At 48.2% G+C, this 24,910-nt stretch overlaps 2 protein-coding genes across 5 annotated transcripts in view; one reads left to right on the top strand and one right to left on the bottom strand.

Moving 5' to 3' along the window:
* ATG4B (autophagy related 4B cysteine peptidase) lies at positions 1-19,417 on the bottom strand. 2 transcript variants are annotated; one of them, XM_052685198.1, is made up of 13 exons: positions 19,303-19,417; positions 14,315-14,413; positions 13,761-13,832; positions 11,821-11,919; positions 10,919-11,020; positions 10,092-10,164; positions 9,235-9,314; positions 6,372-6,568; positions 5,372-5,450; positions 4,506-4,651; positions 3,854-3,910; positions 3,470-3,563; positions 1-1,827 (listed from the first exon to the last, which is right to left on the bottom strand). In XM_052685198.1, exons 1-13 carry the CDS (start codon positions 19,310-19,312, stop codon positions 1,754-1,756), a joined length of 1,182 nt encoding a protein of 393 aa, XP_052541158.1. In that variant the 5' UTR covers positions 19,313-19,417; the 3' UTR covers positions 1-1,753. The 2 variants fall into 2 exon arrangements, with proteins under 2 accessions (XP_052541158.1, XP_052541157.1); XM_052685197.1 differs by lacking the exon at positions 19,303-19,417 and adding an exon at positions 19,107-19,128.
* The window catches only part of THAP4 (THAP domain containing 4), a 14,445-nt gene continuing 8,845 nt past the window's right edge, over positions 19,311-24,910 (top strand). Inside the window, exons 1-2 of one of the 3 annotated variants that reach the window (XM_052685189.1) lie at positions 19,311-19,810; positions 20,269-21,425. In XM_052685189.1, the coding sequence (XP_052541149.1) occupies positions 19,311-19,810; positions 20,269-21,425 (1,657 nt within the window). Of the gene's footprint in view, positions 19,811-20,008; positions 20,136-20,268; positions 21,426-24,500; positions 24,737-24,910 lie in introns of those variants that run through there. The other 2 variants (XM_052685190.1, XM_052685191.1) reach the window with 2 other exon arrangements.

Raw genomic sequence — 24,910 nt, forward strand, 5'->3', positions numbered from 1 at the left:
AAAGATTTTAGATCTGTTTATTCAGATACAAATTGAAAGCAGATGAATGGAGCACAGCCCCAGTTCCTCTGCTGCCTCTTCCCCTAACTACAGGAGAGAAGAGGAGAAGCAGGCAGAAAGCAGCAAATAATAATTTAGTGACAGAAGCATTGTGGTTCCCAGTTCAAACCTCTGCTTTTGGGTAGCATAGGGACAGTTAGAGCATCAGTAGGTCAGTCACGGAGGAAAATGAGTAATTTCTAGCCAGCTGTCACCACCCTTGGGCACATAAGCATTAACTGATAGGTTCCAATCCTGTATGTACAAAACAAACCTTGTAAACAGATCTGCAGTCTGCAGCATGCACTAAGGAAACTACTTAGGCAACATTCTGTTGCAGCTTGCATTAAGTCAGTTCTCCTCCATGGTTTACCTTTCTGTTTGTGCAGCAGAGCTGTTATCTTAAAGCAGCTACAACTTCTAGCATCATGTTGGATCTTCCTTCTCAAGACATTCTGTCTTTGCTGACTTCTTTGGCATGACTACTGGAAATGGGGTTCTATGGGTTAGCTCCTGCAGCACCTTGCCCTGTGCAAACTCTGCAGGTAGAGGAGCTTGCAGAAGAGCAAATGGAAAGGTAGCAACGCAGCTATGAAGCCTACTCAACCTTCAGGCATCTTTTCTGGTTTGGAAAGGGAATGTCTAACAGGAATAGCTGGAGGAACTGCTCAGCAACCTACAGAGCAGAGGATTCCTTGAGGAACTGTGTAACTTTTGTTCTCCACTTCAACAGGATTATTCACTACATGCTATGCCTGCACACTGGGACGTGGCTGGCAGATCTCAGTTGTCCTGTTTCACCTCTCCCCTTGCAGTGGGCTTTTTTTCCCCCCAGGGCCTGTGGATTCCAGTTCTTTGCTCAAAGCACCTTTCCTGAAGATACTTGGTATGGACATAAATCCATAGTAGAAGCACAGCGTGTTACCAACTCACTCAGCTAGAACACACACATTTTCTATTCTCCTTCCCTTCCTTCTGCTGTTAGTTGAGATGGTGATGTTCCTCTCCAGCAGCACAGGTCCATACTTCCCCAGACAGCCTTTTGCTTATTGAATTACCCCTCATTCATAAGCTACCCCAGCTCCCTTTTGACAGGATGTGAGCAGGAGAGGGCGACGGTACCTGTGAGAAAGCGCTGTGCACTGCAAAGCACGGACAGGAGTTTCACTGCAGGAAACAGAGCCACCTGTGCTCTGGGTGCTTCACAGCTGCCTCACTGGGACATGTCTGCTGTTATTTGCATTGTGAGCTGCAGTCCAAATTGGCCGCTGAGAAGAGAAGCTGCTAAAGGAAATAACTCTATGTGTCACCTACTAAATGAGGGGTGGCTCTACTTAAGCTTCAGAGGGAAGTCCCCGTGTAAGGATTTAGCGCTCTAAAGGTTTCTATGGCTCCCCAGAAGGCCAACTGACCTGCTGATGTAACAGATAGGCTTTGAACTCCTAGGCACCACTGCATCCACTTCCAGCAGGCGTTTTCTGCTGAGAAATCCCAACTCCAGCCAGTAAGGCTGCAACACCACTTGGTTCTTCATCCCAACGCAGACAATGCACGCTCCACTCAGAGGCTGCACAGAATGTCAGGATGGACAAGAGGCAGGGATGGCAGCAAGCACCTATGAAAACCGGTAGCCCCAGGCTCTCCAAGGAGCTTCCCTCCCCCCACTTCTCCCCACACATAACACAAATTTGCAGAGTCAGTTTCCTATTTGTTTTCAAAGGGATAAGATCTCGAAGTCTTCATCTTCTGAGTCAAAGAACCTTTCCAATCTGTCAGCATCGGAGGAGTCTGCAAGAGAAGAAGAAAACGTTACCTCCATGGGGCGCAGTGACTGCTCAGCAGCACAGAAACTAGCTGCTGAATATGAGTCACAGACCCACACGCTTAAGAGGCTTTATGACATGTGAGTAAAGGCTCTGAAGAGGTATAGGAGCATGGAAAATGCACTTGAGAGAGTTACATGGCAGAAGGTGCACCAGGTTTCACAAATCCTGACTCCGCCACGGTGCAGTGCAGTTCTGTGTTGTGACTGTTTTGTACAGCCTTCCTGTCCAGCAGCACTGGACAGTGCACAGCCTGCACTCACACTGAAGTGCTTAATGCAGAATCTTTTGGAAGAAAGGGTAGTGTACTTCTGCTTGCTCTCTTCCATCCATCCTTTCAACTCTGTGGTGTAGAGGAAGCACATACGTACAGGAAAAGCAGCTTTACCATAGGGGAAATTCAAGTGAGAAGGTGTGTGCAAGCTGGGGAAGTGAAGGAGAAATCTACATGAATCCAGGCTTTAAGAAAGCACACACCAAACTTGGCAGAACAGTCAGCAGAAGCTAAACTACCATGACTGATTGCTGAGAACAAGGACAAGTGCATGGACATGAGGCTGCAGACCCTCTGAATATTCTGTGACGTGCTTTAATTCCACAGCAGTGTGCACAGATAGCATCAGTGTTCCTCATGCAAACTGTGGGTGCTGCAGCATAACTTCCTCAGGCACTTCTCAGGGAGCAGCCCTCTATGCTTAAGTAACTGAAGAGAGAACACAAGTGACTGGAGAAAATGAGGACAAAGGAATGGATGTCTATGAGCGCATCATTTATCCTTCTAGTGAGGGCTGACAGTAAGGAAAAGTATGGTCAAAACAAACAGGAGAGGCTCTAAAAGCTTGGGGAAGAGAAGGACAAGCAGCTCATTAGGAAAACACTTTCATGAGTAAAGAAGGTAGTAATTAGGGACATTTTGATATAGGCAAGGATCAACAGACAATATAAGCAAACCTACAGGACAGTGAGCTAAGAAAGACTGGAAGTTCGTGCTAAGAGACAGCAAGGAAGCAATGAATGCAGGATGCAGGTGACTGGATGCAGTCCAATGCCTGGTGACAGGGGGAGCCTGCCCACGAATAGCTCACTCCTCTTGGCACAGTTTGCAGCAAATGCAGAGCCATTGGCAGTGTTCACTTGCATCATTAACACGATAAGCAGAGCCTGACAGCCAAAACAGTGCCTAACACTTGTTGCTATTTGCATCACCAGGACTAAGCAAATGCACAGGGAAAGAATCCCCTGCACTTGGAGGTATGTGTGACCAGCCTCATCTTTGTCAACTTTTAATACTCAGAAGCTCAGTTTTCAGCCTTTTCAGTGGACCTTTCCAATTTCTTTAAGCATCTCTTTAGAAATCATAAATTCATACTATTAGAGTAGCCTGAGCTTTTTTTAATCCAGTCATCATTCAGACTCCTCCTAAAAATCGCTGAGATACCATGGGAATCTGAACCACTGGTTGAAAACCAAAGAATTAAACTGACCAAAAAGCTCCAGACTTTGGAACTGTGAGGGCAAATGGGAACACAGCAAAAGTCAGTGTGCAATTCCATACAACTTCTAGACAACCAAACTCCTCTTGGCTCTTCCTCCCTGCACAGCCTCACCTGGTGTGAGATTCAGAACGTCAGGGTTGGAGAAATGTGATGGCTGGCGTTCAACCAGTTCAAACATGGGCAGAGCTCCTCTTACCAGGGACAGCTGTGGGAAAAGAACAGAGCCATGAGAACCTGCAACACCGTACTCACTGCACTCTGGTTTGTTAGGAGAGGGATACTGATCTGCTGGAACTTCCTTGCAGCTGAAAAAATGATTTCTCAAATACTTTCACTCGTATCAGCTGCAGAATTTTAGAGCTAGAATCCTTTCGGTGTCTTCAACTACTTACATATGCTTTAGAATGGGATCATGCTGCAGAGAACAAGCTCTCTGTGCAACACTTTGGAACCAATAACACCCTGTATTTCTTTCCCAGCGATATAAACACAAACCTTTTTGATTTGGTGACACCAATCATTAAAGTCCTCCTCTGTGTGGCAGAAGAAGCCCTGTAAGAAGAAATTGTCTTTACAGAATGACCAGGACTGACTGTTACAACAACTAACTGCCCTGCTCTGAGGTGTGGCTTACAGTGCCCTGTTAAACTGAGTACTCCCCACAGGCTTATCAGAGTCAGAATGTTCAAGTGCTGATCAATGCAATGATCTGCTCTGCTGCACAAGGAAAATGACAGAAACAACCCAAGTGGAAACCAAGGGCAGTCATCTCAGGTTCAACAGAATACAAATCACACTGTATCAGAAGTATGATCTGTGTGATCAGAAGTGTATCAGATTCAGAAGTGGATTCAGGTCTGCCCCTTAGAAGGCAGGAATCAAAGCTAAACTAGACTCTAGGGAAAGAGAATGCCCCACTAGAGAAAGCATTTAATCACTCAAAATCACTTAAACACACAAGCAGGATCTCTCTACCAAGCTCCTACCTCAAGGAGAAGCTTCTTTAACAACGTTACTGCAATTGAAACATACTTGCCCACAGCACAGCCCGCCTGGAGACCACCCAACCTATCACCTCAGCCAGGCCCCTGTGAAACAAGGACTTGCTATTTGTGAGCTGGGCAGAAAACAAGCAGCAGGAACGCACCACTGCAATGGAGGGGTCGAGCTCAGCGATGCTCATTCTGCAGGGAGGGTGCTGGCAGTGGAAGCTTTCATCGGGGAGACAGCCACTGTCACTGGGCTCCACTGCAGGCTGTGTGGTGTGGGGATCCAGGTAAATGAGCTCCTCACCTGGACAGACAGGCAACGAGACATCAACAGGAAGAACCATGCCAGAAGTTGCTTTTCTGAGAAGCAAATAGTGAGATAAAAAGAAGGGGGAAGAGCAATAATTGAGCCAGCTCCTGAAATCCCAAGGAGGAACCTATCATTTACTCAGGGCATTTTGCTTTTGGCCACTCCTGCAATACTTCTCATCCATACACAGAGCCAGCGTGAGCAGAACCGTGGCACCCACTCCATCTGTGTTCAAGGCACATGCACTATGTGGGCACTGCAGGCTCTGTTCATGCCTTCCAGGGTCCCATGTAAGCTCAAGAGAGCCTTGGAAATCCAAAGCACAGTTTTAGGTCTCAATATCAGAGGGAAGGAAGAAAGGACAATGATTTGTAGGGTTTCAGAAAAGGAAGAACTGAAAGGCAGGTAAATACACAGTCAAATCCCTGGAGGGAGGTCAGCTCTGAACCTTGCTAGAGCCTGTGCACACATCATTACAGACAGGATCTAGCATTAGAAGTGTGCAGCCTGTACTGTTGCCCCTGTTCAAAGGTACATCACTCAGACTTCTTGCAGGGTTTCAGCTTGCAGCAGCCTTCCATGTTTCCAGCAGGAAGAAATGAAACCTGCAGCACGCACTACAGGCCAAGCAGGAGAGCTCTACTGCTCCAAAAACATTTTTTTTTAGCTGTGGGGAGATGCTTGGAAAGTCTTTGCAGTACTCTGGGCACTCACCTACATAACCAATGAAGTAGTGAGCACTGTTTGGTTTGCCTCCGATCACTCCGAGGGACTGGGGCATCATGAAGCAGTGCTGGAAAAGCAATACAGAAAACACACAGCTGACAGACAGTGAGACAGCAAGTGGAAACAAGGGCAAACATCTGAAAACATAGCAGGGAAAAAAAAAGACCGGGACACTGAAAAAACCAGCAGTTGTAGCAGCAGAAACAGTCATTTCTGGAAAAAAGCTCCATCACAAAGGCTGCAACAAGGCCTTGAAGGAGCACAACAGCAACTCAAAAACACCTTTAACTGCTGATAGCAACACACAGGTGGACCAAAGGAAAATGGCAGCACTACTCTATAATTCCCTCTGGGCAAGTTCCAGCTCTGCCTCCATTCAGCGACAAGATCCTTGAAATTGTCATATTGCAATAGGGCTTTCAGGAGGGAGCCATCACTCAGGAAACAGTCCATGTTCCTTATCCAGTTGCAGTATCCAAGAACTGCGTGATGGGAAAGCAGCCCACTCTGCACGCAGAGCTCTCTCACCTGTACAGCTCAGCCATTGCCACCTTTAGCACAGCAAGTCAATGTGCATCCTCTCTTACACGTGTACTCTGCACACCATAAGGTCTGCAACTTCCCCTTGCACAGGGCAACCATCAGCCTGCTTCTACCCTCAGCCTGCAGCACAAGCTCCAGCTCAGAGCCACGGGGAGAGTCTGCAACACCATGCTCACTGAGGCGCAGGACAGCTGTGCTGAACAAGCTCTTCAGCAGTGGGGTACCATCCCACCAACAGGGACTAAGATTAAGTTATGAAATGAAAATTGGAAAACAAAGCTCCTGAAACAATAAATGCAACACTTTCCTGACAAAAACCCATAGAATCCATGTCCTGACCTCTGAAAACGGTCGTCTCTAAATATGTTTTTCTTTCAGAAGCATCTTAATTCACAGCAGGGTCTTTAAGCGTCAGAATATCAACAGTCAGCTTCAGATCCCCTACCTTTAGTGTTTCAATATAGGCTTCATTGATCTCTGTGAGCCCAAGGCGGAGAGGTATCAGCAGCACCAATGGTTTCCACAGTGAGAGCTTATCTCTAACCCCTGCTTCCTCTGGGTACCCATTATAGAGCACATCTGCCTCTACAGCAGGGCATGCTGCAGCTCCAGCACAGGAGAAGTTGGACTGGCACAACCGCCCTACGAAAAGGGAACATGAGCAGAAAACATCAGAAAAACCTCAGTTTCTAAACCTCTCATAATCCTGTTCTAGCTCTGATCAACAATGCTATTTTCCAAAAGCCTACAGCACTTAAAAAAAAGTTAACGAGGTCCACCACTGTGATCCCGTGCTGTGCCCCCTGCAGGGCTTCTGGACAAGCTCAGCATTTCATCTCTTACATCAAGATTGTGCCAAAGAGTGCTGTGCTCCCAGCCACCATCTGCTGGGCCATTAAAATGCAAGTTCTCCCTGCAGATGAACACTGAGCAACAACCTGTGTCAACACAGGTGGATGACTTGCTTGGGACATAAGGCATAAATCAGAGTGCATCTAGACAGGGTGGGTGGAAAAAAAAAAACAACCCATGTGTTTAATTCCAGGAAGTACCGAGGCCATTTAGGCCAGTTGAACTGAATGAGGAAAATATCATGGTTTAATATAGGAAATCTTCACCTGGAACGAGCACTGCAACAGGATATAAACATGGTATCTGCTTTGAGTAATTGTAATTTTCCTGAGCTTCACTAAAACTTTTACACACTCTGTAGGGATCATTCAGGAGTTAGATGAGAGACCCCAAATGGGTGATCAGTAAAATCTGCAATTTTAGCATGAGCTTTGCCTGTGAGATGTGAAGTGGTGCAAATCCTCAGGGCATGCCCAGGACAAACACTGTGCATCCTCACTCTAAAGGCTTGGTGAAGAGACAGGCAGCCTGGAATGTAACCAGATTATGCAGATTCTGATACAGGACCATCCCCAGGCCTACTTGTCTCACAAGCTAATTTCATTACTTGCTGGGTGAGTGCATGCACATAAAGAAATGAAACAAAACCAGAAAAACTCACAGCATTTCAATCATTAATTCAAGGCAATTAGACAAAATGCCAGAGGCTCATTTAATTTATTCTTGGCCTAACCTGAATACCAGGAGAATCTGGCAGGTAGGACACGATGTAAACAAGCACCTTCATCACAGCAATTACAACAGGATGCTTGCTCACTGCTACAGGCTTCAAATGCAGCTGAACAAGGAGAATGTTACCTCCAAGGTCAGAATAAGGAGGACTCTGAGCTAAAGCCTCAGTGAGAGAGAGAAGCTGCACTGAAGTTTGCAATTGCTCCCTATCTTGTCCCTTTCGAAGGGAAGATGTGTCTGTATGCAGCCTATGAGCACATTCCCAAAACAACAGACAGACTGAGAAGGCTCTCGTGGCTGTTTCCACTGCTGCAGAGAAAGGTTATTTCCTACTCACCTCAGGCTGAGCACTATCAGTGACTGAATTTAACAGATGTATGAACCAGCAGTAACTTTTGAACATTTCACTACTGACAGATGCTTGGGGCACAAGATAGAAAACAGGCACCTACAGATACATAATGTCAGACCCACTCATACAGAGACTTCCAGCTCCAGAACAGGAGGCACATCATGATTCAGCTGAGGAAAACAGACAAACACCACCCTACACATCACAGGCTCTATTGGACACGGTACTTGAAGTGGTGTCAGTGCTGAACACAAGCCACACAGAAATGAGCTGCAACATACCCAAGCCATGCAGCCAGCACACCTCAGTTCTAGAGGGAATATTTTCAGGCTAAAGGCGAAAGATAAAATCCAGCTCCTGTCTTTATGCTGACCTTTGTTCAGCCCAAGAACATCAGCACATATCTAGGACTACTTGTACTTAAGGTTAGACAGCACTTCTCAGTCGGACTACCTGCTAAGACACTTTGCTGTCCTGCACTGTAGGGACGAGTCCTTGTCTGTTAATTGATTTTGGCTCCACAGCAGCCAAAGTCAATCTATCTGACAGCTGCCACAGTCTCACAAGTAACGGCACCAGCTCAAGCATTCTCTGGATTGTTCTGTGTGCAGTTTCAGAATACTATTCCAGCAGAAAACACGGAATGGTTTTTTGCTTTGTAAGCACATCGCCTCTCGAGCCTAAACCAACAACAGGGGAAGGCTTGTGCAGCCAGGACAACAAAGGACTGCAGCAAACAGCCATTCCGTCACTCACTTCTGTTACTGGGGCACTGCAGCCTGAGCAAGCACTCTATGGATGAACACACTGCACAGCTGCTCAGCCTCCACAGGCACCCAGTTGTCAGAATGCAACAAACAAACAAACAAAGGAAAAAGAAACGAGCGAGCACTCCTTGAAAAGGACATCTTCAAAGGATGTCTCCAGAGATGACTCCCTTCATTCCCCATTTTTCATTTTTCCTGTTTAGAGAGTTTGTTCTCATTTTCTTATTCTGCTTAGTAGCAGAGACATTCCTACCCCACTATACAGGTAAGGAAGCAGCCATGTGCCACGTCCCACTGGTGGCCACAGTTTGTCACTACCTTCCAAGCAGCTCCCACCTATTGCCTGAAAGTCAGCAGTTCCTTCTTTCCAGATCCACAGGCCACAATGCCAAGCCTGAGGTTTATCAGACAAAGCAAAAGCAAAACAAGGAGCTTCCTTGCCCTGGAAAAGCAAGTCTCATCCAGGTGTAGCACACTTAGCCACAGCTTTAAAATGGAATATTTACTGCATGCTTCTAGTGTTGCATGACTACATGCTTTCCAGTTGTTTTCTGGCTTCTTGCTGTTGCAGGATACATTATGTTCTACCCACACGTGGTACTTACTGATCTCTTCCATCACAACAGTGTTATCCATGGCTATATGTACTGCCAGTGAACTCCATGTGTCAAAAGTGGCAAGTTTTCTATAGGAAAAAGAAGAATAAACGGATTTCAAATACAAGATACAATCTCTAACTCAATTCCCATTACCAGAAAAATGTAGCATAAGGAGAAAAAAATAAATAACTAAAAATTCATTTAAAAAAATTACTAGTGTCCCCTAAAGTATCTCCCCATCACCTACAGACATGTTGGGCTAAACGGGCATGTGTGATTACCTATTCATGGAGCTCCTGACAAACCTAGTCGAAGAATTGAGGAAAGGATGGTGACAGGAGGATGTCTAGAATGTTCTGAGCACACTGGATGTCTCAATTAAACAGTCCTGATCCTCTGTTGTCACTATGGAACCCAGGCAGCAAATACTTAAACTTTCCTCTTTTATGCAGTTGTGACTCAGTGGCTCATTGGCAGCCTTTTGACAACGATGACAATTAGGATGTCAGCAGAGATCCAAACAACAGCAGTGATCATCTACTCTGACAGCTGCTTCTGGTCTGCTGCAAAGAGCACTGCACTACTCTGTTCTACAAGTGAGCGCTGTGGAAAGGAAAGGGATTGCCTGGGGGGCCTCCTCAATTTGAAATCAGTTTTCTGTCACATCCTGCTACCTTCTGAATAAAAGAAGGGCTCCTTTCAAGTTCACACTGATGAAGTCAATAAGGTCAAGTAACTGCCTGCTAACAGCATTAAGACATACACAGTTGCACTTCATCCAGTGGGTAGAGACCTGCGAAGCAGGGGGTAATACAAACCCACTGGTTTGTTTGAAAGAAATAAAGGAAAAATTCAGCACTTACTTAAGCACTTGTGCAACTGTGTTTGGTCCATACCACTGACCGATGGATTTCCCCTCTCCAACTCCCATCTGGGCTGCATGACAAGAAAAAATAATTTAGCAAAGAATTTCAACTACACTGTGCTCCTTCCTAGCCAGGATTTTTACTTAATGGAGAAGAGATCTCACTTGGAAACACTTTGGAGTCAACAGAACCTAACCTCTCATGGGTTACTGGGCTGTTGATGGAAGAGACAAGTATATCCTCAAAGACTGTAGAGCAAATCTCTTCCCAGAGAGGGAATACAGAAGTCCAAATGGCAGTGTTACCTCAGGAGAAAAACCATTCTTAGTGTGTGATTACGAATAACAGCCGTTACCTGACGTATTATTCACTGTAGATGAAGCTATAGGTATCTTAACACTTCACAGAAAATATTAGAGCAGGCTTTATTTTTCTTTTGCCAGAGAAATTTATATTGAAGTGAGTTCCTTCCTTAGCTTAACTGCTACTTCTGAAAATGCCTTCATCCTGCAGTCTTCTCACGTTACAAGGTCTGGGTGAGAACAGCAGCCACACGCTTTTCTCTCACCTTGGCTAAATAGGATACAGAAACTGATGCTGAATATAACCTAAAGCATTACACAAACTTGAAGGTCTGAATGAAGGAAAATCCCTCATAATAAAGAATGGTAGTTTCAGATTAGATCAGAAAATAGGCACTGTGTCAGAAAATAACCCGCTCGGTTTTTCAGCTAAGCTACAGAAATGAACATAAAATGGTCTTTGCTCACAGGAAACTCAGACAAGACATTCCCCCCACGTTTCTTGGCACCCAGCATCCTTACCTATCTGGTGAATGGAGTAGTAGCTGTCCTTTTTGTCTATGAAGGCATTAAGAACATTGAAGTAATTATCTGTCTGCCTCTTGCCTTTTATCCACCTCCAGTCTAAAACAAACAAAGGGGGTACGTGAAACAGAATGTGATCTTTATTAGCAAGCTACAATCTCTCTTCCCTTTGCACCAACCACTGACCAGATTTTCAGGTCACTTTACTACCAAGCATCTGAAGCATTCCCAACATCAAACCATGAATTTCAATAGGACAAAAAAAAAAAAAAAAAAAAAAGCTTGTTCACAGCTGAACATCACACACAGAAAAAGAATCAGAAAACAAATTCTACCTCTATCCCACAAATGAAAAATAAGATGTTCATTTCCCATAGACAGGCATTCTGAAGAAAACCAGGAGACCTCTGAATTTCTGGGAAATTATGTTTGTAATCAACAACCACGAAAGAAATCCAATACAGACCAAGTATGGTTCAAGTGCAAGAACAGAAGTTTCCAGGCAGAAGAGACTAGGCACAAAGAGAGGACTTCTTGACAAGTTAAAAACCAAGCTACTTACAAGTAGGTTCTTTTGGTAGGACTTTTTAAACTTCAAGTATATAAAAAAGCCCTTCAAGAAAAGCTTAGCACTTGTTTGGTGTCAGTGAATTTAGCTAGCATGTTACAGGACTCTCCTTTTCTTACAGCTTGAACAAGCACATTCAACTATGTAGAGCTGCAGACAGCTGCAGGAAGAAACCTACTGGAAAGTTTCCAGTAAAGTTTTCACACATCAGCCCTGAACTTGAGAAAACTCAGGGAAAAGCTACCGAGCCCTCAGCAGTTCCCAGCTGCTACCCTTAGAAGCACGGCACTGGTGCGAGCACACGGCCCTGGAAGTCAGTTCTCTGGTTTACCTCTTCCCAAATGCCTGCAGACCAAGGCCTGAGCAAAGATCATCTGGCCACACCGCAGCATGCAGCCCCAGCCTGTATCAGATGTGGGACCAGTTCCTCCTGGAAACAAGGACAGAAAGCAAGTATGTAAGGAATGGAACAACACGGCCAAGGCAGAAAAAAGGAAAGCGCTGCGAGCCTGCATGGGTAGCAGAATTATCCAAGAAATTGGGCAAGGAATAAAGGCTATGGTAGCTCACAAAGCCAAAGCTGGGAAATCAAAACACTGTTACCAGCAACTAGCCTAATAGCATCCCTTACAAACAAATCTTTAACATTAAATGATGGGGGAAAAAAAAAACAACAACTTCAAAGGAAATTCAAGCAACTCAGCTTGAAAGACAGCTGAATTTCTCATGAGCATAGCAGCCTTTGAGTCTACTTGCAGATTCTCAACCTAATTCAGAGACATTCCGAAACAGAGGTGCTTGTGACAGACCACTTGTTGGAATGCTCATTTTAAGAAGGGAGCTCATTATGCAAGACTAATCAGTCACAAGGAATTCCCACATCACAAGCAGATGATGACTGGATGAGAGTCCACTGTGCACACAGGGTTAGATTAAAAAAAGTGAAAAAATCTTCCAGCAGCAGCAAGAACAACAAACATCCTCCATAACACTGGAGAATGGGCTGGATGCTAACTCTCACTGGAAAACCTGAGAACAAAGACTTGTAACACACAGAACAGAATTCCAAAGCAAACTGCTGTTTGTTCAGTGAAGGTCTGGCTGTTGTTACAAGCTTCAGAGCTGAAATGTTCAGTGTGGCCACAGCTAGTGAGCTGACTCACAGGCACCAAGTCAGCTGCACCTTAGCACAGCTGGTAAAAGTAGTTGGTCTGTATTGCTGCTGCTTTCTATTTTTGAAAGAAAGATACACATAATATCTTAAGAAGTCTGCCTTCAAGTTCACTGTGAGACACTCCTGAAGTTACTAAACATCCTGCGTGTTACATTCCCTCCAAGCTCTACAAAACAACCAACCCAAACCCTCACATATTCTAGAAAAGATGCATGAAGGCAGGAATTTCTGCACTGTATCTCCAGCTTCTAACCTTAACCTTTAACCTTCAGCCCAAGCCATCATTAAATAATATTTTTCTTTAGACTTCTGTAGGATCCAATCAGCACGAATCACCAAAAATTGCTCTGATAACTAACGTGGTTAATTCAGGAAGTTTTCCTATGAAATTGATATCAGCATAAGATTCCTCCACAAGTCCTAAATTACTTTCTGAAAGTTATCACTGTTCTGCACTGGAATAACAGGTGACTACTTTAGAAACTGGAATTTGGTGATTTTTTTCTCTGCACTGTCAAAAGCCACAAACGTATCCATGTTATTGGCTCATCTTTTGAATCCACTTTTGTTTTTAATGCCTTATCCTTTATCATCCAAGAGTATTTTCTGAATTGTGAAACAGTTTTAGAGAGCGAACAGCTGCCTGGTGCAACTGCCATCTAAGTACTTTTAGGAACCTGCATACTATTTCATATAGTATGACAGTATGACTATATGACTAACTGCATATTTCCATAGCTGACCTCATTCAACGTACTGAAAAACAAACAGCCCTGCTGCCTTGAAGACAACCCACCCACTGCTCTCTGATTCAAGGGTCGCGTTTACAGCAGGAGAGCTTATAGACAGACATTCAAAACAGTCAGGAGTCAGAGAACTATTTTCTCCTTATCCTTTCTGTGAAAGTGAAGCAAAACTTGGCTTAATATTTCAAAATCAGTGATCATCTGCATGTCCTACACTTCGATAGCCTAATCCACATTCAGTTCCAATTGGAGATTGTTCTCTAACCCAAATGAAGCCACCAAAAATTTCCCACTGGGTTGGACTTTATTAAGAGTGAGCCACCATCACTTCCAGGATGCATTTAGACTTACCAATGGCAGGGAAGTTCTTCCTGTAGGTGAACCACAGCCGAGAGGTCACATCCAACAGGATCTCTTCTTTCTCTGAAAGTTTTAAGATAGAAAGGCATGCACAAAGATGCACTCCTAAACCCATCTCCCACCCATCCTTCTCCTTAACAGTGTCCTGCTCTGCACACAGCCTGCTGGCCCAGACAGACAAGATCTGCATAGAGAATGCAAAAGTGCCACAAGGCAAAAGAAACTTTTTCCCTTAAAAAAAAGCTACAACCAATCAAAAACACCATGGTCACAAGTAAACTGTGAAGCAGTAAACAATTTTTCTTGCCTTTCCCCTGAGCTATCCCATTTGCCAGTAAGTACTAAATGGTAACTTTCTGTGCAAAGATATTCTGGAGTCTACAGAGATGGCCAGACAGAAGGAAGCATAGAAGTTATCATCTGCATGCTTTGACAGCCTATAGACTTTGCTCTGTGCTTGCAAGGTCTGCAGTCACCTAGCTGCACATAAAACATGTAACACTAACAATCTTCTGCAGTGTCATAGCATCGTGCATGCAAAATACCTGTAAAAACACTGTATTTCCTGCCTAGGATCCAAACAGGCTCTTTGGTCTCAGGGAAGTCTTCATATTCAAACCTGAGAGTGTCATAGGTAAGAGTAGCTGGAATAGAAAGAAAGAAAGAAATATATGTATCATTCATTGTATTTCCTTGCTGTTCAAAAATCAAACAAAAACAGTACTGCAGAACTGGTGACACAATAACTTACCCTCAGAGCAACCAGTAAGAAACAGTTTGGCTCCCACTACAGTCACAAACTGTAAGGAACAGGGAACCCACGCACCCACAGCTCTCGCCTGCTGCTCCACAAGCACGGAAACAGAGGAGCTTCCAGGTTAGATCAGCTCCACGTTTGGCCCAGTAAAAACTGAGTGGGTCAAGAAAACGTCAAGGACTTCAGCCAGCAACTGCAGTGCTTCTCAGCACAGCTATCACTGTGCAAACACTAGCAGTCATCAGCTACAGCACTGCGGTCCTCTTTTCAAGGGAGCAGAGCAACTGAGATGCTTCTTCCTGAGAACACAGCTTTTGGTGATGAAATATGAGAAACGCGGACTGCATTAAGCTGGAAACCAAACCTCGCTCCTCAAGTCAGTCCATACTCAAAGGCCATGAGCTGAAGCACAAGCCATGGCCTGTCCAAAGCAGTCTGCAGCTCAAGGAGGTCATGCTAAAAGTGAGGAATGCAAATAAGTGCAGAGGTTTGAGCTTCCGAGAGACAGACACACCTTGTGCCTGCTTTATTCTTGCTCCCTTCACAATCAGCACCCAAATATCCATCTCTTCTTACACCACCGCTCAGCATTGATCGCTGCACTCTGCAGAATGCACACAGCACAGGCTGCTGCTTCATGCCCTTGGATCAGGGCAGCTTAAGCCTTGTACAAAAGGACAGGGGGGGGGGGGAAGATGAGCTGGATGTGCCGTGCTCCACTAGGTCTGTATTTGGGAAATCTTGCAAGTGAACCTCAGGGGGTGGAGGAGGCTGACTCTAAATCACTTGAAGGTTAAGAATTGTACCCAATTTCAATTCTTCAACAAGCTGCAAGTTAAATTTAAAACAAAGCTATGTTAGCAGTTCTGCAACTGTTAAAGCAAATAGTTCTAATACCAAACCCACTAAAATCTGTGGCCATTTGGCCTGGGGTTAAAACAGGGAGACAGACTACACGACCACAAGTTCCACTCATTCCCACCTCCTGCAAAAGCCACCAGCCATGGTGCACACCTCACTGCTGCCCACAAGTTCACCTGCCATCGGACCAGATGCCACCACGCTCACAAACAGGTGTGCACAGAAGATGAGTCTCTCTCTCCCAGCTGCTCCTCACTGGGCTTTCCAAAAATCACCATCTGGAGCTCCAGTAAATGATGACCTGGCTGATTTGCATTTCATAAATGAGAGCTCCAGAAAGGCTCTGCCCCTCCTCTTTCCAGGCACCCTGGATTAAGATGCTACACCCATGAAAACAAGCTGTGCAAGACATTCTGGCTCCTGCAAGTACCTCACCGGCCTTCTGCCTCTGGGCTCTCTCAACTGGAAGCCAGTTCCCGTGCTAGAAGGAACCCATAAGCAGCAGCAGGACATCACCACTCAGACCAGCTCCCATGTAAGCAGCAGCCCTGGAAACACAAACGCAGAGTGGGCTCCTAAACCAAATTCTGAACTATGCTCTGGCCCTAGCTCAGGTATGAGGCAATCCAAGCAAAGCAATTCTGCTCACGCAGAAAAGTGGGAGCAAAGTAACACAATCTTTTTCACTGCTAAATGTTGTCAGGGGAAATTAGGAATGGTTTTATGTGTAGTAGCCAAACTTGACAAATCTCCAACAGTCCACATGCTGTGCCTACTGTAATAGCTTGACTTGTTCTGCTCTCTTCTTGCTCAGTGCTGACATCCTTCCACTCAACTACAACTTCTGCAAACACTTTCAAGTGTGCATCGCTTTCTGTTGCTCCTTTGAATTTCACAAATTCCTCTTACAGATGTGACATTACTACACAGGAAGGGACCAGCAATTGCCCAAGCGGCTTCCAGGCTGCCTGCTGGGTCAGCTCACGTGCAGGGCATGCAAACTGCAAGTACTACAACACCAAACACTTGGGAGACTTGTACAAAAGACAGGTCCCACACTTGCAGCCCTTCAGCTGAATGCCTTATTTCAGGGGCTCTGTGCACAAGTCTGGCAGGTCCAGCTGCACACCTAAACTACACAGGCAGGCTTTAGCACATACGGAGTTTTGCCTTTTTAATTAAAGAAAACACTCTCCATCATCTGACAGGTTAAGTACAGGGGCTAAAATCTCACCATCACAGGGAAAAAAAGAATAAATCAAATGAATGCTCCTAGTTCAGGTTAAGAATGTTTGAACAGAACAATAAACCCCCAGCAGACTGAAGGCAGTGTCTGCATCCTCCCCTCACAAATATCCACCTTCACAACCTTTGGCACTTTTTCAGAATGACGTTGTGCTGTTGCTCAGAGGAGCTCCACATTTCAGCAGGCAGGCCCAAAGTAATTCAGGTAAGAGCACAGTGAGCTGCGTGGTTAGAAGCAAAGGGCCCGTCCATAAATAACACCAGGAGTTCACCAAGCAGAAATCCTCTTTGAAGATGCTCTTCTCACAGCTGCAGAAGTCAGGTGAGATCAGCAATTTTTCTCAGGCAGTGATCCAAAACTTCACCTTCAAGGAGCCCTCGATCTGTTTGCAAGGCTGACCTCTGCGCATCCAGGACGGCAGAGCAGCAGCCTCTGCAGGAGATCCACATACACGCACACCTGAACAACGGCTCCGCTTCCACCAGCATACACTGGATTTGAAGTTAAAGGGGTGAAAGTCTGAGCCACGCAGAGCACGCCGTCAGAAAGGCAGCTTCTCCTTCCAGGAGTGTCAGACACACTTAGAGTGACGCAGCAGTGGTTGGACCTTTGCCCCACAGGCACACCTTGCATGGGATTTGCTGGAGCATCCCAAAGCCCTGATGTAGAAGGCAAAGCCTTCCACGTGCCAAACTTTCACCAATTTAGCAAAACAAGAATTGCTTTTCTGTCAACTTCATGAAACAAAAGTCTAAACATCAATGACTCAAGAAAATTTCCTATGCTTTACACAGCAAAAGGGCTGATCTTTGCTCCAGCACAAATCATCTCAACCGCAGTTCGCATGCACAGCTTGAAAGTTCTGTCAACTCTTTCTTTTTTTCTTCCTTCCTCTTTACATAAAAAAATGTGGAAATAAAGATCTGGGATGCCAGATGAAGGAAAACCAGGCTTTACAATATGTCACTCTCCAAATTCTTTCTAGAGCATCCCCATCTTTGGCAGGGCTCCTCTCCCCAGCACAGGAACAAATGCTCCTCGGGCAGCAACAGCTCAGGGGTGCTTTCCCCAAGTCCTGCAGCCCCAGTGAACACCAGCAAAAGTATTGGGAATGAAACAGATGGTCACCCCTCAAGGCTAACAAAAGTACATCAAAAGGGAATCAGAGTGGAGAGGATGAAAGCTGCTGCCAGATGCAGGACGTTTCTGAGGGTCAAGAAGGTAAATCTACTGTACTAGAGAAGTTCAAAGCTGAAAAATGCTTGGAAAGCAGATGGCTGAAGAATAGCCTGAACGTTTACTTCTGGCCTTTGCAGAAGAGAGATTAAGTCCCTCCTTTTCCCTAAGCGCTTTCAGACAAGACAAATCCCGATTATCTGAGCAAAAACAAGGAGTTAAGGCATGGTGAGGCTGAGCAGTTCGAAGCCTGCCAGCCTGTCACTGGGCTACAGAGCTCCAGTGCTCCATACTTCACAGCCCAAGACAAGCCCTGCAGAGGAGGAGATGCAGCGGAGGGAAGCCCTGCTATCACAGCACGTTTTTTTCTTCCCTTGATAAGCCTTGCTGTGCTTACATAAAGGGCAAACAAATACGCCCGTTGGCTCTGGTTGTGTTGTTTCACTTGTCAGAACACGCGCAGTTCCCAGGTGTGAGACATTGATGTGACAGCACACAAGGACAGGCTGGCACAAAGCAGGGACTCTATCAGCCCCACTGGAGCTCGGCATCGAGGCTGTGGACAAACACTGTGAGCAGCGCGGCCCCTGGAAGCACAGCCCCACGCAGATGCCCAGCAGGTAGGAGGCATAGGAGACGCTGTTATCACAGAGCACTGCTTATCTCTGCACAGGGCAAGGGCAGGCTGGTGCTGGGCATGGCTAGCGGGAAACCTGCTGCAATCCGAGTGCCAGCTCGTTTTCCTGTGGGAAAGCAAGAGCTCCATCATGAGCAGCTCTGCTGGTACGATGGGAAGAGATGAGGGCCAGACAGGAGAAGCAGGCAAAGGTAAGACCAAGTTATGACAGAACATCCCAAACCGAACCCACAAGGATGACTGAGGCCAACCCGCGGCCCCACGCAGCACCACCCAAACCCGATGTCTCACGGCGGTGTCCCAGCACTCCCTGAGCTCTGGCACCAGGGCCGCTGGAGCTGCGCCGTGCCCACCGCCCCGTGCTGCACAACCTCTCCCTGCCCCCAGCCGCCCCTCCCCAACGCAGCCCCACGCCGTTCCCTCAGCGCACAGCTCGGCGCTGCCCATCCGCTCCCCGTGAGGAGCTGCAGCCGCCACGAGGGCTCCGCTCTGCTCCCGCGCTCCGGGCCGAACAAACCACGGCCCTCAGAGCCCTTGGCAGCCCGCAGACCCCTTCCCATCCCCGCAGCCCTGCGCTGTCCCGGCCCCGACCAGCGGCAGCCAAACGCAGACACGGAGGCGCGGGGGTTCCGCTCGCTCCGCACTGAGAAAAGCCCGAACCTCAGCCGAGCGGGGCCGGGCGGCCCTTCGCGCTCCGACAAACGCCGCTCTCAAGGCCGCAGCTAGCAGAACCGAGGCCCCCGCAGGGCGAGGCCCTCCTCCCGCGGCGCTCGGCCCTCCTCCCGCGGGAAGCGCGACCGCCGGACTGCCGCGGGCCGTGCCGAGGCGCGGGAAGGAGCGGAGGCTCTACACCCACCTGCATCCATGGCGGCGGCCCCGCCGAGGGCTGCACCCACCACCGGCCCCGCCGAGACATACGCCCCGGCGCAACCCAACCCGCTGCCACCGCCGCCGGCGCCCCGCTCGCCCAATGGCAGCGAGTCTCGCCGCCGGCCTGCGCGGCGATTGGCTGTCTTCTCGAGCTCGGGTGCGCCGCAGCACGCTCTGGGGGCCGCCATGTCGTCGTACGGAACGCTGCGGCGGAGCGCGGAGAGGCGCCGGGTCGGCGGCGGAAAGGCGGGGCCGCGGGAGGCCGAGCGGTGGCGGCGGCGGCGCGCGAGCGGTCCGGTGGCACCGCCCATGGGAGCCGCCCGCCGGGAGTACGCCCCGAGGAACTCCGGCGGCCGGGCGCGGCCATCGTGCTGTACGGAGGCCGCGGGGCCCCGCCCCTCCACCCCCGGGAAGGCAGCTCCCGATCGCCTCGGACAAGCTGGTGGCGGCCCGAGCCGCTCGTCGGGAGGCGGACGGCCGGCAGCGAGGAAGAGGCAAGCGAGCGGGGCGGGGAGCCGCCCTCCTTCGGCGGCCGCGCCGCGCGGCGGCCCCTCGGCCAAAATGGCGGCGGCCACACGGCGGCCGCCATGACGGCTGACGGCAGCGCCGTACAGAAACCCCTTCCCCAGGGCGGAGGGGCGGCGGGGTGACCTGGCTCCGCCATCTTGCTGTACGGCGGGCGGCCGGGCCGGGCCGGGCCGGGCCGGCGGGGGGGCTGGGGCGGGCCCGGCCGCGGCCGGAGATGGTGATCTGCTGCGCCGCCGCCAACTGCTCCAACCGGCAGGGCAAGGCGCTGCGCGGCGCCGTCTCCTTCCACAGGTGAGTGCGGCCCCGCAGGTGCCGGGCCGGGGGCTGACAGCGAGGCCTCTCCTCGGCCCCTCCGGGCGGCTCGGGGCCTGGGTTGCCGGGCTCGCCCCGCTGCCGCGCTCACGCTTTTCTCCTCCGTCGGTAGGTTCCCTCTGAAGGACTCGAAACGCCTGATTCAGTGGCTGAAGGCTGTTCAGAGGGACAACTGGACGCCCACCAAGTACTCGTTCCTCTGCAGCGAGCACTTCACCAAGGACAGCTTCTCGCGGCGGCTGGAGGACCAGCACCGGCTGCTGAAGCCCACCGCCGTCCCCACCATCTTCCAGCTCGCGGAGAAGAAGCGCGACAACCTGGATTATGTCAGGAGCAGAAGGAAAATAGCCAGCCAAGTCCCGCTGCAGGATGGGGAGGGTCCGAGGGAAGGAGGCTGTGAGGTAGTCCAGAGGACCTCATCTCCCGAGCAGGACCTTATGGTGATGCAAGGGACGGACGAGATGGAGGAGGTGACTCTGCAAGCGGAGATCGGGTCGATGTCTGGGGAGGAAGAGCATCTCCATGGGCAGCTGGAAGGCCCCCGGAGAAGGACGTTAGGCGATAGCTTAGTTGCGAAGCCCGGACCTCAGAAAAAGTCCGACAGATCTTCTGCGGAGGACTGTCCTAAAGGCTCCTGGATGGGGAGCTGGGTGGCGGACAGGAGCGGCATATCGGTGGACGATTTCACGCCTCCTGCCTCTGGTGCTTGCAAGTTCATCGGCTCCCTTCACTCCTACAGCTTTTCCTCTAAGCATACCAGAGAGAGGCCGTCTTTCCCAAAAGAGCAGCTAGAAAGGAAAAGGCCAAAGAGAGATGTGGAACCAAGCTGCAGTAGCAATCTCATGGGACACGATAAGACTGTAGCGGAAGACTCCCCTACTTCCTCCCTCACTGCTACCCCTCAAAAACCTTCCCAGAGTTTGTCAGCATCCCCAGCAGACCTGACCCCTCAGCCTGCTGCCGAGGCCGTGGTGGGACGGAAGGGTGACACGGATGCCAACCCCATGTCGATCAACGAGGTCATCATGTCGGCCTCGGGAGCCTGCAAGCTCATCGACTCCCTCCACTCGTACTGTTTCTCCTCCAGGCAGAGCAAAAGCCAAGTGTGCTGCTTGCGTGAACAGGTAGAGAAGAAGAACGGGGAGTTGAAATTGTTGAGGCAGAGGATCAGCCGCTCAGACAGCCAAGTCAGGAAGCTGAAGGAGAAGCTGGATGAGCTGAAGAGGATCAGTATCCCTTACTTGAACAGCCTGCTGTCCCAGGACTGTGGTCAGTATTTTCAGTGTCTTTGCGTTCAGGCAGAATTCTCCATTTCTGAACAAAAAGAGGCTGTTTAAGTTAGAGATAAAACAGATGGAGAGCAGGTTAAAGGCAGGACAAAGGTGCATTTTTGGAAAGAGAAGTAGTAGCTTGGACTGGGCTGAGAGATGCAGGTAGAAGAGTTAGTTGGTTTTTTGGGCACGTGAGCTAATTCTATCCCCAAAGCCTGTTGTTTTCTTTTTCCCCATCAATGTTGACTGTTCATTCAAAGTTACTACCACACTCTCTAAACTCTGCTGCTCCAAAGTTACAGGGTAGCATGTGTTGTTTTGGTGTGGTTTTCTGAGGAAAAGGGCAAGAAGCAAGTTGTTGGTGTGGAAGACAACTCCTTTGAGGTTGTTTGTTGTTTTAATTTGTTCTGTGTGGATTGTTTTGGTTTGTTCATTTGTTGTGTTATGCTGTATCTTTGGAGGGTGTCTGAAATTTTTCAATGTATCATTTTGCTGCCACGGACAGCAGGTATCTGGGAAAGCTGTCCTAGTCTTCTCTAATGATGCAGAAGTGCTTCTGATTTTGGATTTCACGTGCTCCACTCAGCACTGGCATATAGAAGGCAGAGGTGTCAATTATGATGGTATTGTCACCATGTGGAGGACATTCTTTTTGACTGATGTGCTGGGCTCATTTTGCTCATTTCCATCTGCAGAAGGCAGAAGTCAGGAAGCAGGTAATAAGAGTGTGAAGACAGAGGAATTAATTCTCTATCTGTTAAGAATGAATTTGAATTGAATGAATTCCATCTGAAGACAGATGGAAGTTCAGTGAGGGACACGGTAGCCTAAAAATACAGGTACAGGAGTTGGGTCAGGCCTTACCCCTTTCCATTGCAAGAAAAGCGATTTAACATAAATTTTTTGCACACTGACAGAACTTGTACAGTGAGTCTAGGTGCAAGGTATAATTCCAGAGAAAAGTTTTTTGAGGATTTAATGGTATCTGATGTAGTATGGCTGCAGAGAAAAACACAGAGGTTATGCTGTGAGAGATGTGTGACTCAGGGTCTTCCTGAAGGAGCAGCCACTCGTGGCTGCCTGAGTGTGTTGGAAATGCTCATCACGGTGATTCTTCCCTCCGTGTCCCTTGTGAGGTTTCTTCTCATCTTCAGAAGCTGCGTGATGTTAGGCACGGTTAGAAGTGTGATGCCAGTGCAGGGAGATGTGTTCTGCAGGTCCTTGCAGCACAGCCTGCTTCCTGGCTCAACTGCAAGAAAACAAACCCTAGCAGAAGTCTCAGAGGCTGATACCCAATGTTATTTTCTCCATGTGTTTTTCATTTTCCTGTGTGCAAAACTCGCACTTTGGTTTGGGAAAAGACTGGCTTGCTTTTTTCCCCAGTGTGGGAAGTCAAAGTAGTCTCTGTATTTATGTCTCCTAGTCTCTATTTTTATACAGTTTTGTTGTTAGAATACAAAAAATAACTGGATACAGTTTCAGGATTCTGTAAATATGATTCGTAAAGGTGTCTAACCTTTTTGAAATGACTACAGTGAGATGCTAATTGCAGGAAGAGCCTGATCAGCAAAGAAGATCCTGAGCAAGGCTTTTTTTCTAGGAAGCAGTATGGTTTTGCCCCCTTTCTCATGATAGATGTCCTTCTGCATACATGTAAAATTACACACTGGGTTTTCTAAGGTGATGATCACTTCATTAAGAAGTTGACATTTTATGTTATCTATCCTGCTGTCTCTCACCAACAAAGCTGGAGGCTGATATGGCCAATAGTTCCTCGTGGAACCATTCTGCTGGTGACTTCTCCAAGGGTTTGCTGGTGGCTGGCAGGCTTTTGCTTTAGTTTAATCTCGGTGCTCTTCTGCTTTGCCTTGTTTTCCTTGTGCTCATAGTCCCAGTTTATGGCAGTCCAAATACCTGATTAAGCGCAGCTGAGCGCTGCTGGGCAGACACTAAATTGTACTGTGATGCAACGCTGCATTGAAGAGGGCTTTTTGATATTCATAACAGCTGGGGTAGCAAGTATTAGCTCAATAATAATTATAGTCTTTATTAGTAGCTACATTTCAGCTGACTTAAATCATAGGATGCGTCAACGAGGTGCTGTTAACAGCCATAAACCTGAGCCTGCATCTTTTTTTCCCTGAAGGCTTAAGGATGGGGAGCGTGAAGAACACAGGCAGTGGGGCTGACTCTGCAGGTTGCTGCTGCTTCCGTCCCTACAGCCCTGCTGTTGCTGCCTGGCATCCAGCTGCTGGCCCAAGCTGCGCTCCGAGCCCACCTGCACTTTTCACAGAGTCTGGTCTGTGGATCTGTTGAGGTTTTGAAGGCTTTCTGGTGTCCCCCAGCACTCTCAGATGGCTTACAGCTTCAAGCTACGTGGGTATGAGGCTGGGCGGCCACTCTTGGTCTGGAAGACTGGAGAACAGGGCACCACATGCACGGTATGGTAGGGCAGCCCAAAGGCACAGGGACACAGCTACTGGCCGTGCCCAAGCAGCACACCAAGCTAGCTGGAAGGGCAGAGTTCTGCAGAGTGCTGCACGCAGCCCCTGCCAACTGTGTTTGGGGATCGGGGCCTCAGCGTGGCTGAGTTTTGCTCACAGCGTGCCCAAGCCATCGTGGTGCACGAGTGTGGCATTCTCCAGCTTTTCATAGCAGGGGATCTGCTGAGTGGTTCTGGGGAAAGCCCAGGGCTGTTTCCTGCACAGCTTTTCTACGGATGTCTCCTGTGCTTAACTCTGACTTTGCTTGCTTTTTTGATAGGAAAATGTTTTCTTCTGCTTCATGGGCCACCTCTGATGCCTGTGGACGAATGGCTGAGAAATACTCAACAGAGCGTGGCTAGGCACAGTGCACCAGGCAGAGCAAGGTCAGGTGCTCCAAAAATCAAGAGGATGTGTGAAGAGAAATTAGGGAGAGACAGAGCAAGCAAAGAACTACAGACCTGGTGAGAACATGGAGTGCAGGGCCAAGGGAGGCTGCTCTGTGCAGTGCTCCTGCTAGGCGCCCCTGCCATCTACCCAGCTCTTCTCAGCTCTGCCAGCTGCATCCATTCCCAGAGCCAGGAAGGAGACATTGCTTTCACAAGATCATGTCTCCTTCCGCTGTGGAGTTTGATCTCTTTTTGAAACTACATCTCCCAGCAGGCACTGGGATGGCCTTCTTACCTCACGTTGAGATCACTTCCTTTATAGCCATCTTATCAACCAAGTGCAAAACACGATCTGGTGAGCAAAGGTGATTAGAGAGCTAGACCAAGAGATAGGAAAATAACTCAGCCCGCCATGGCCAGCAGTGGAGCAGATGCAGGTAGGATTCAATGTGATTCAAGTGTATGTGTTTAACAGAGAGGCAGAGCTTTGAAAACACAGAGTTCTGAGCTGCTGTGGAGCCTGTTCCAAACTCTGTGTCTCCCTTCATGAAGGTCATGTTAAAGGCAGAAGAGTTTGCAAAATGGGTGCATGTGGAAAATAAGAATCTTGC

The sequence above is a fragment of the Tympanuchus pallidicinctus genome, unplaced genomic scaffold (assembly GCF_026119805.1).
Source record: "Tympanuchus pallidicinctus isolate F22 unplaced genomic scaffold, pur_lepc_1.0 scaffold22, whole genome shotgun sequence".
NCBI classification, from domain to species: domain Eukaryota; kingdom Metazoa; phylum Chordata; class Aves; order Galliformes; family Phasianidae; genus Tympanuchus; species Tympanuchus pallidicinctus.

Coding starts and splice junctions, on each gene's coding strand:
- ATG4B (XM_052685198.1), bottom strand. Junction 6,569..9,234: donor TGTTGTGATGGAAGAGATCA/GTAAGTACCACG, acceptor CCCTTTTCGTAG/GGCGGTTGTGCCAGTCCAAC. Junction 3,911..4,505: donor TCGACCCCTCCATTGCAGTG/GTGCGTTCCTGC, acceptor TTCTTCTTACAG/GGCTTCTTCTGCCACACAGA.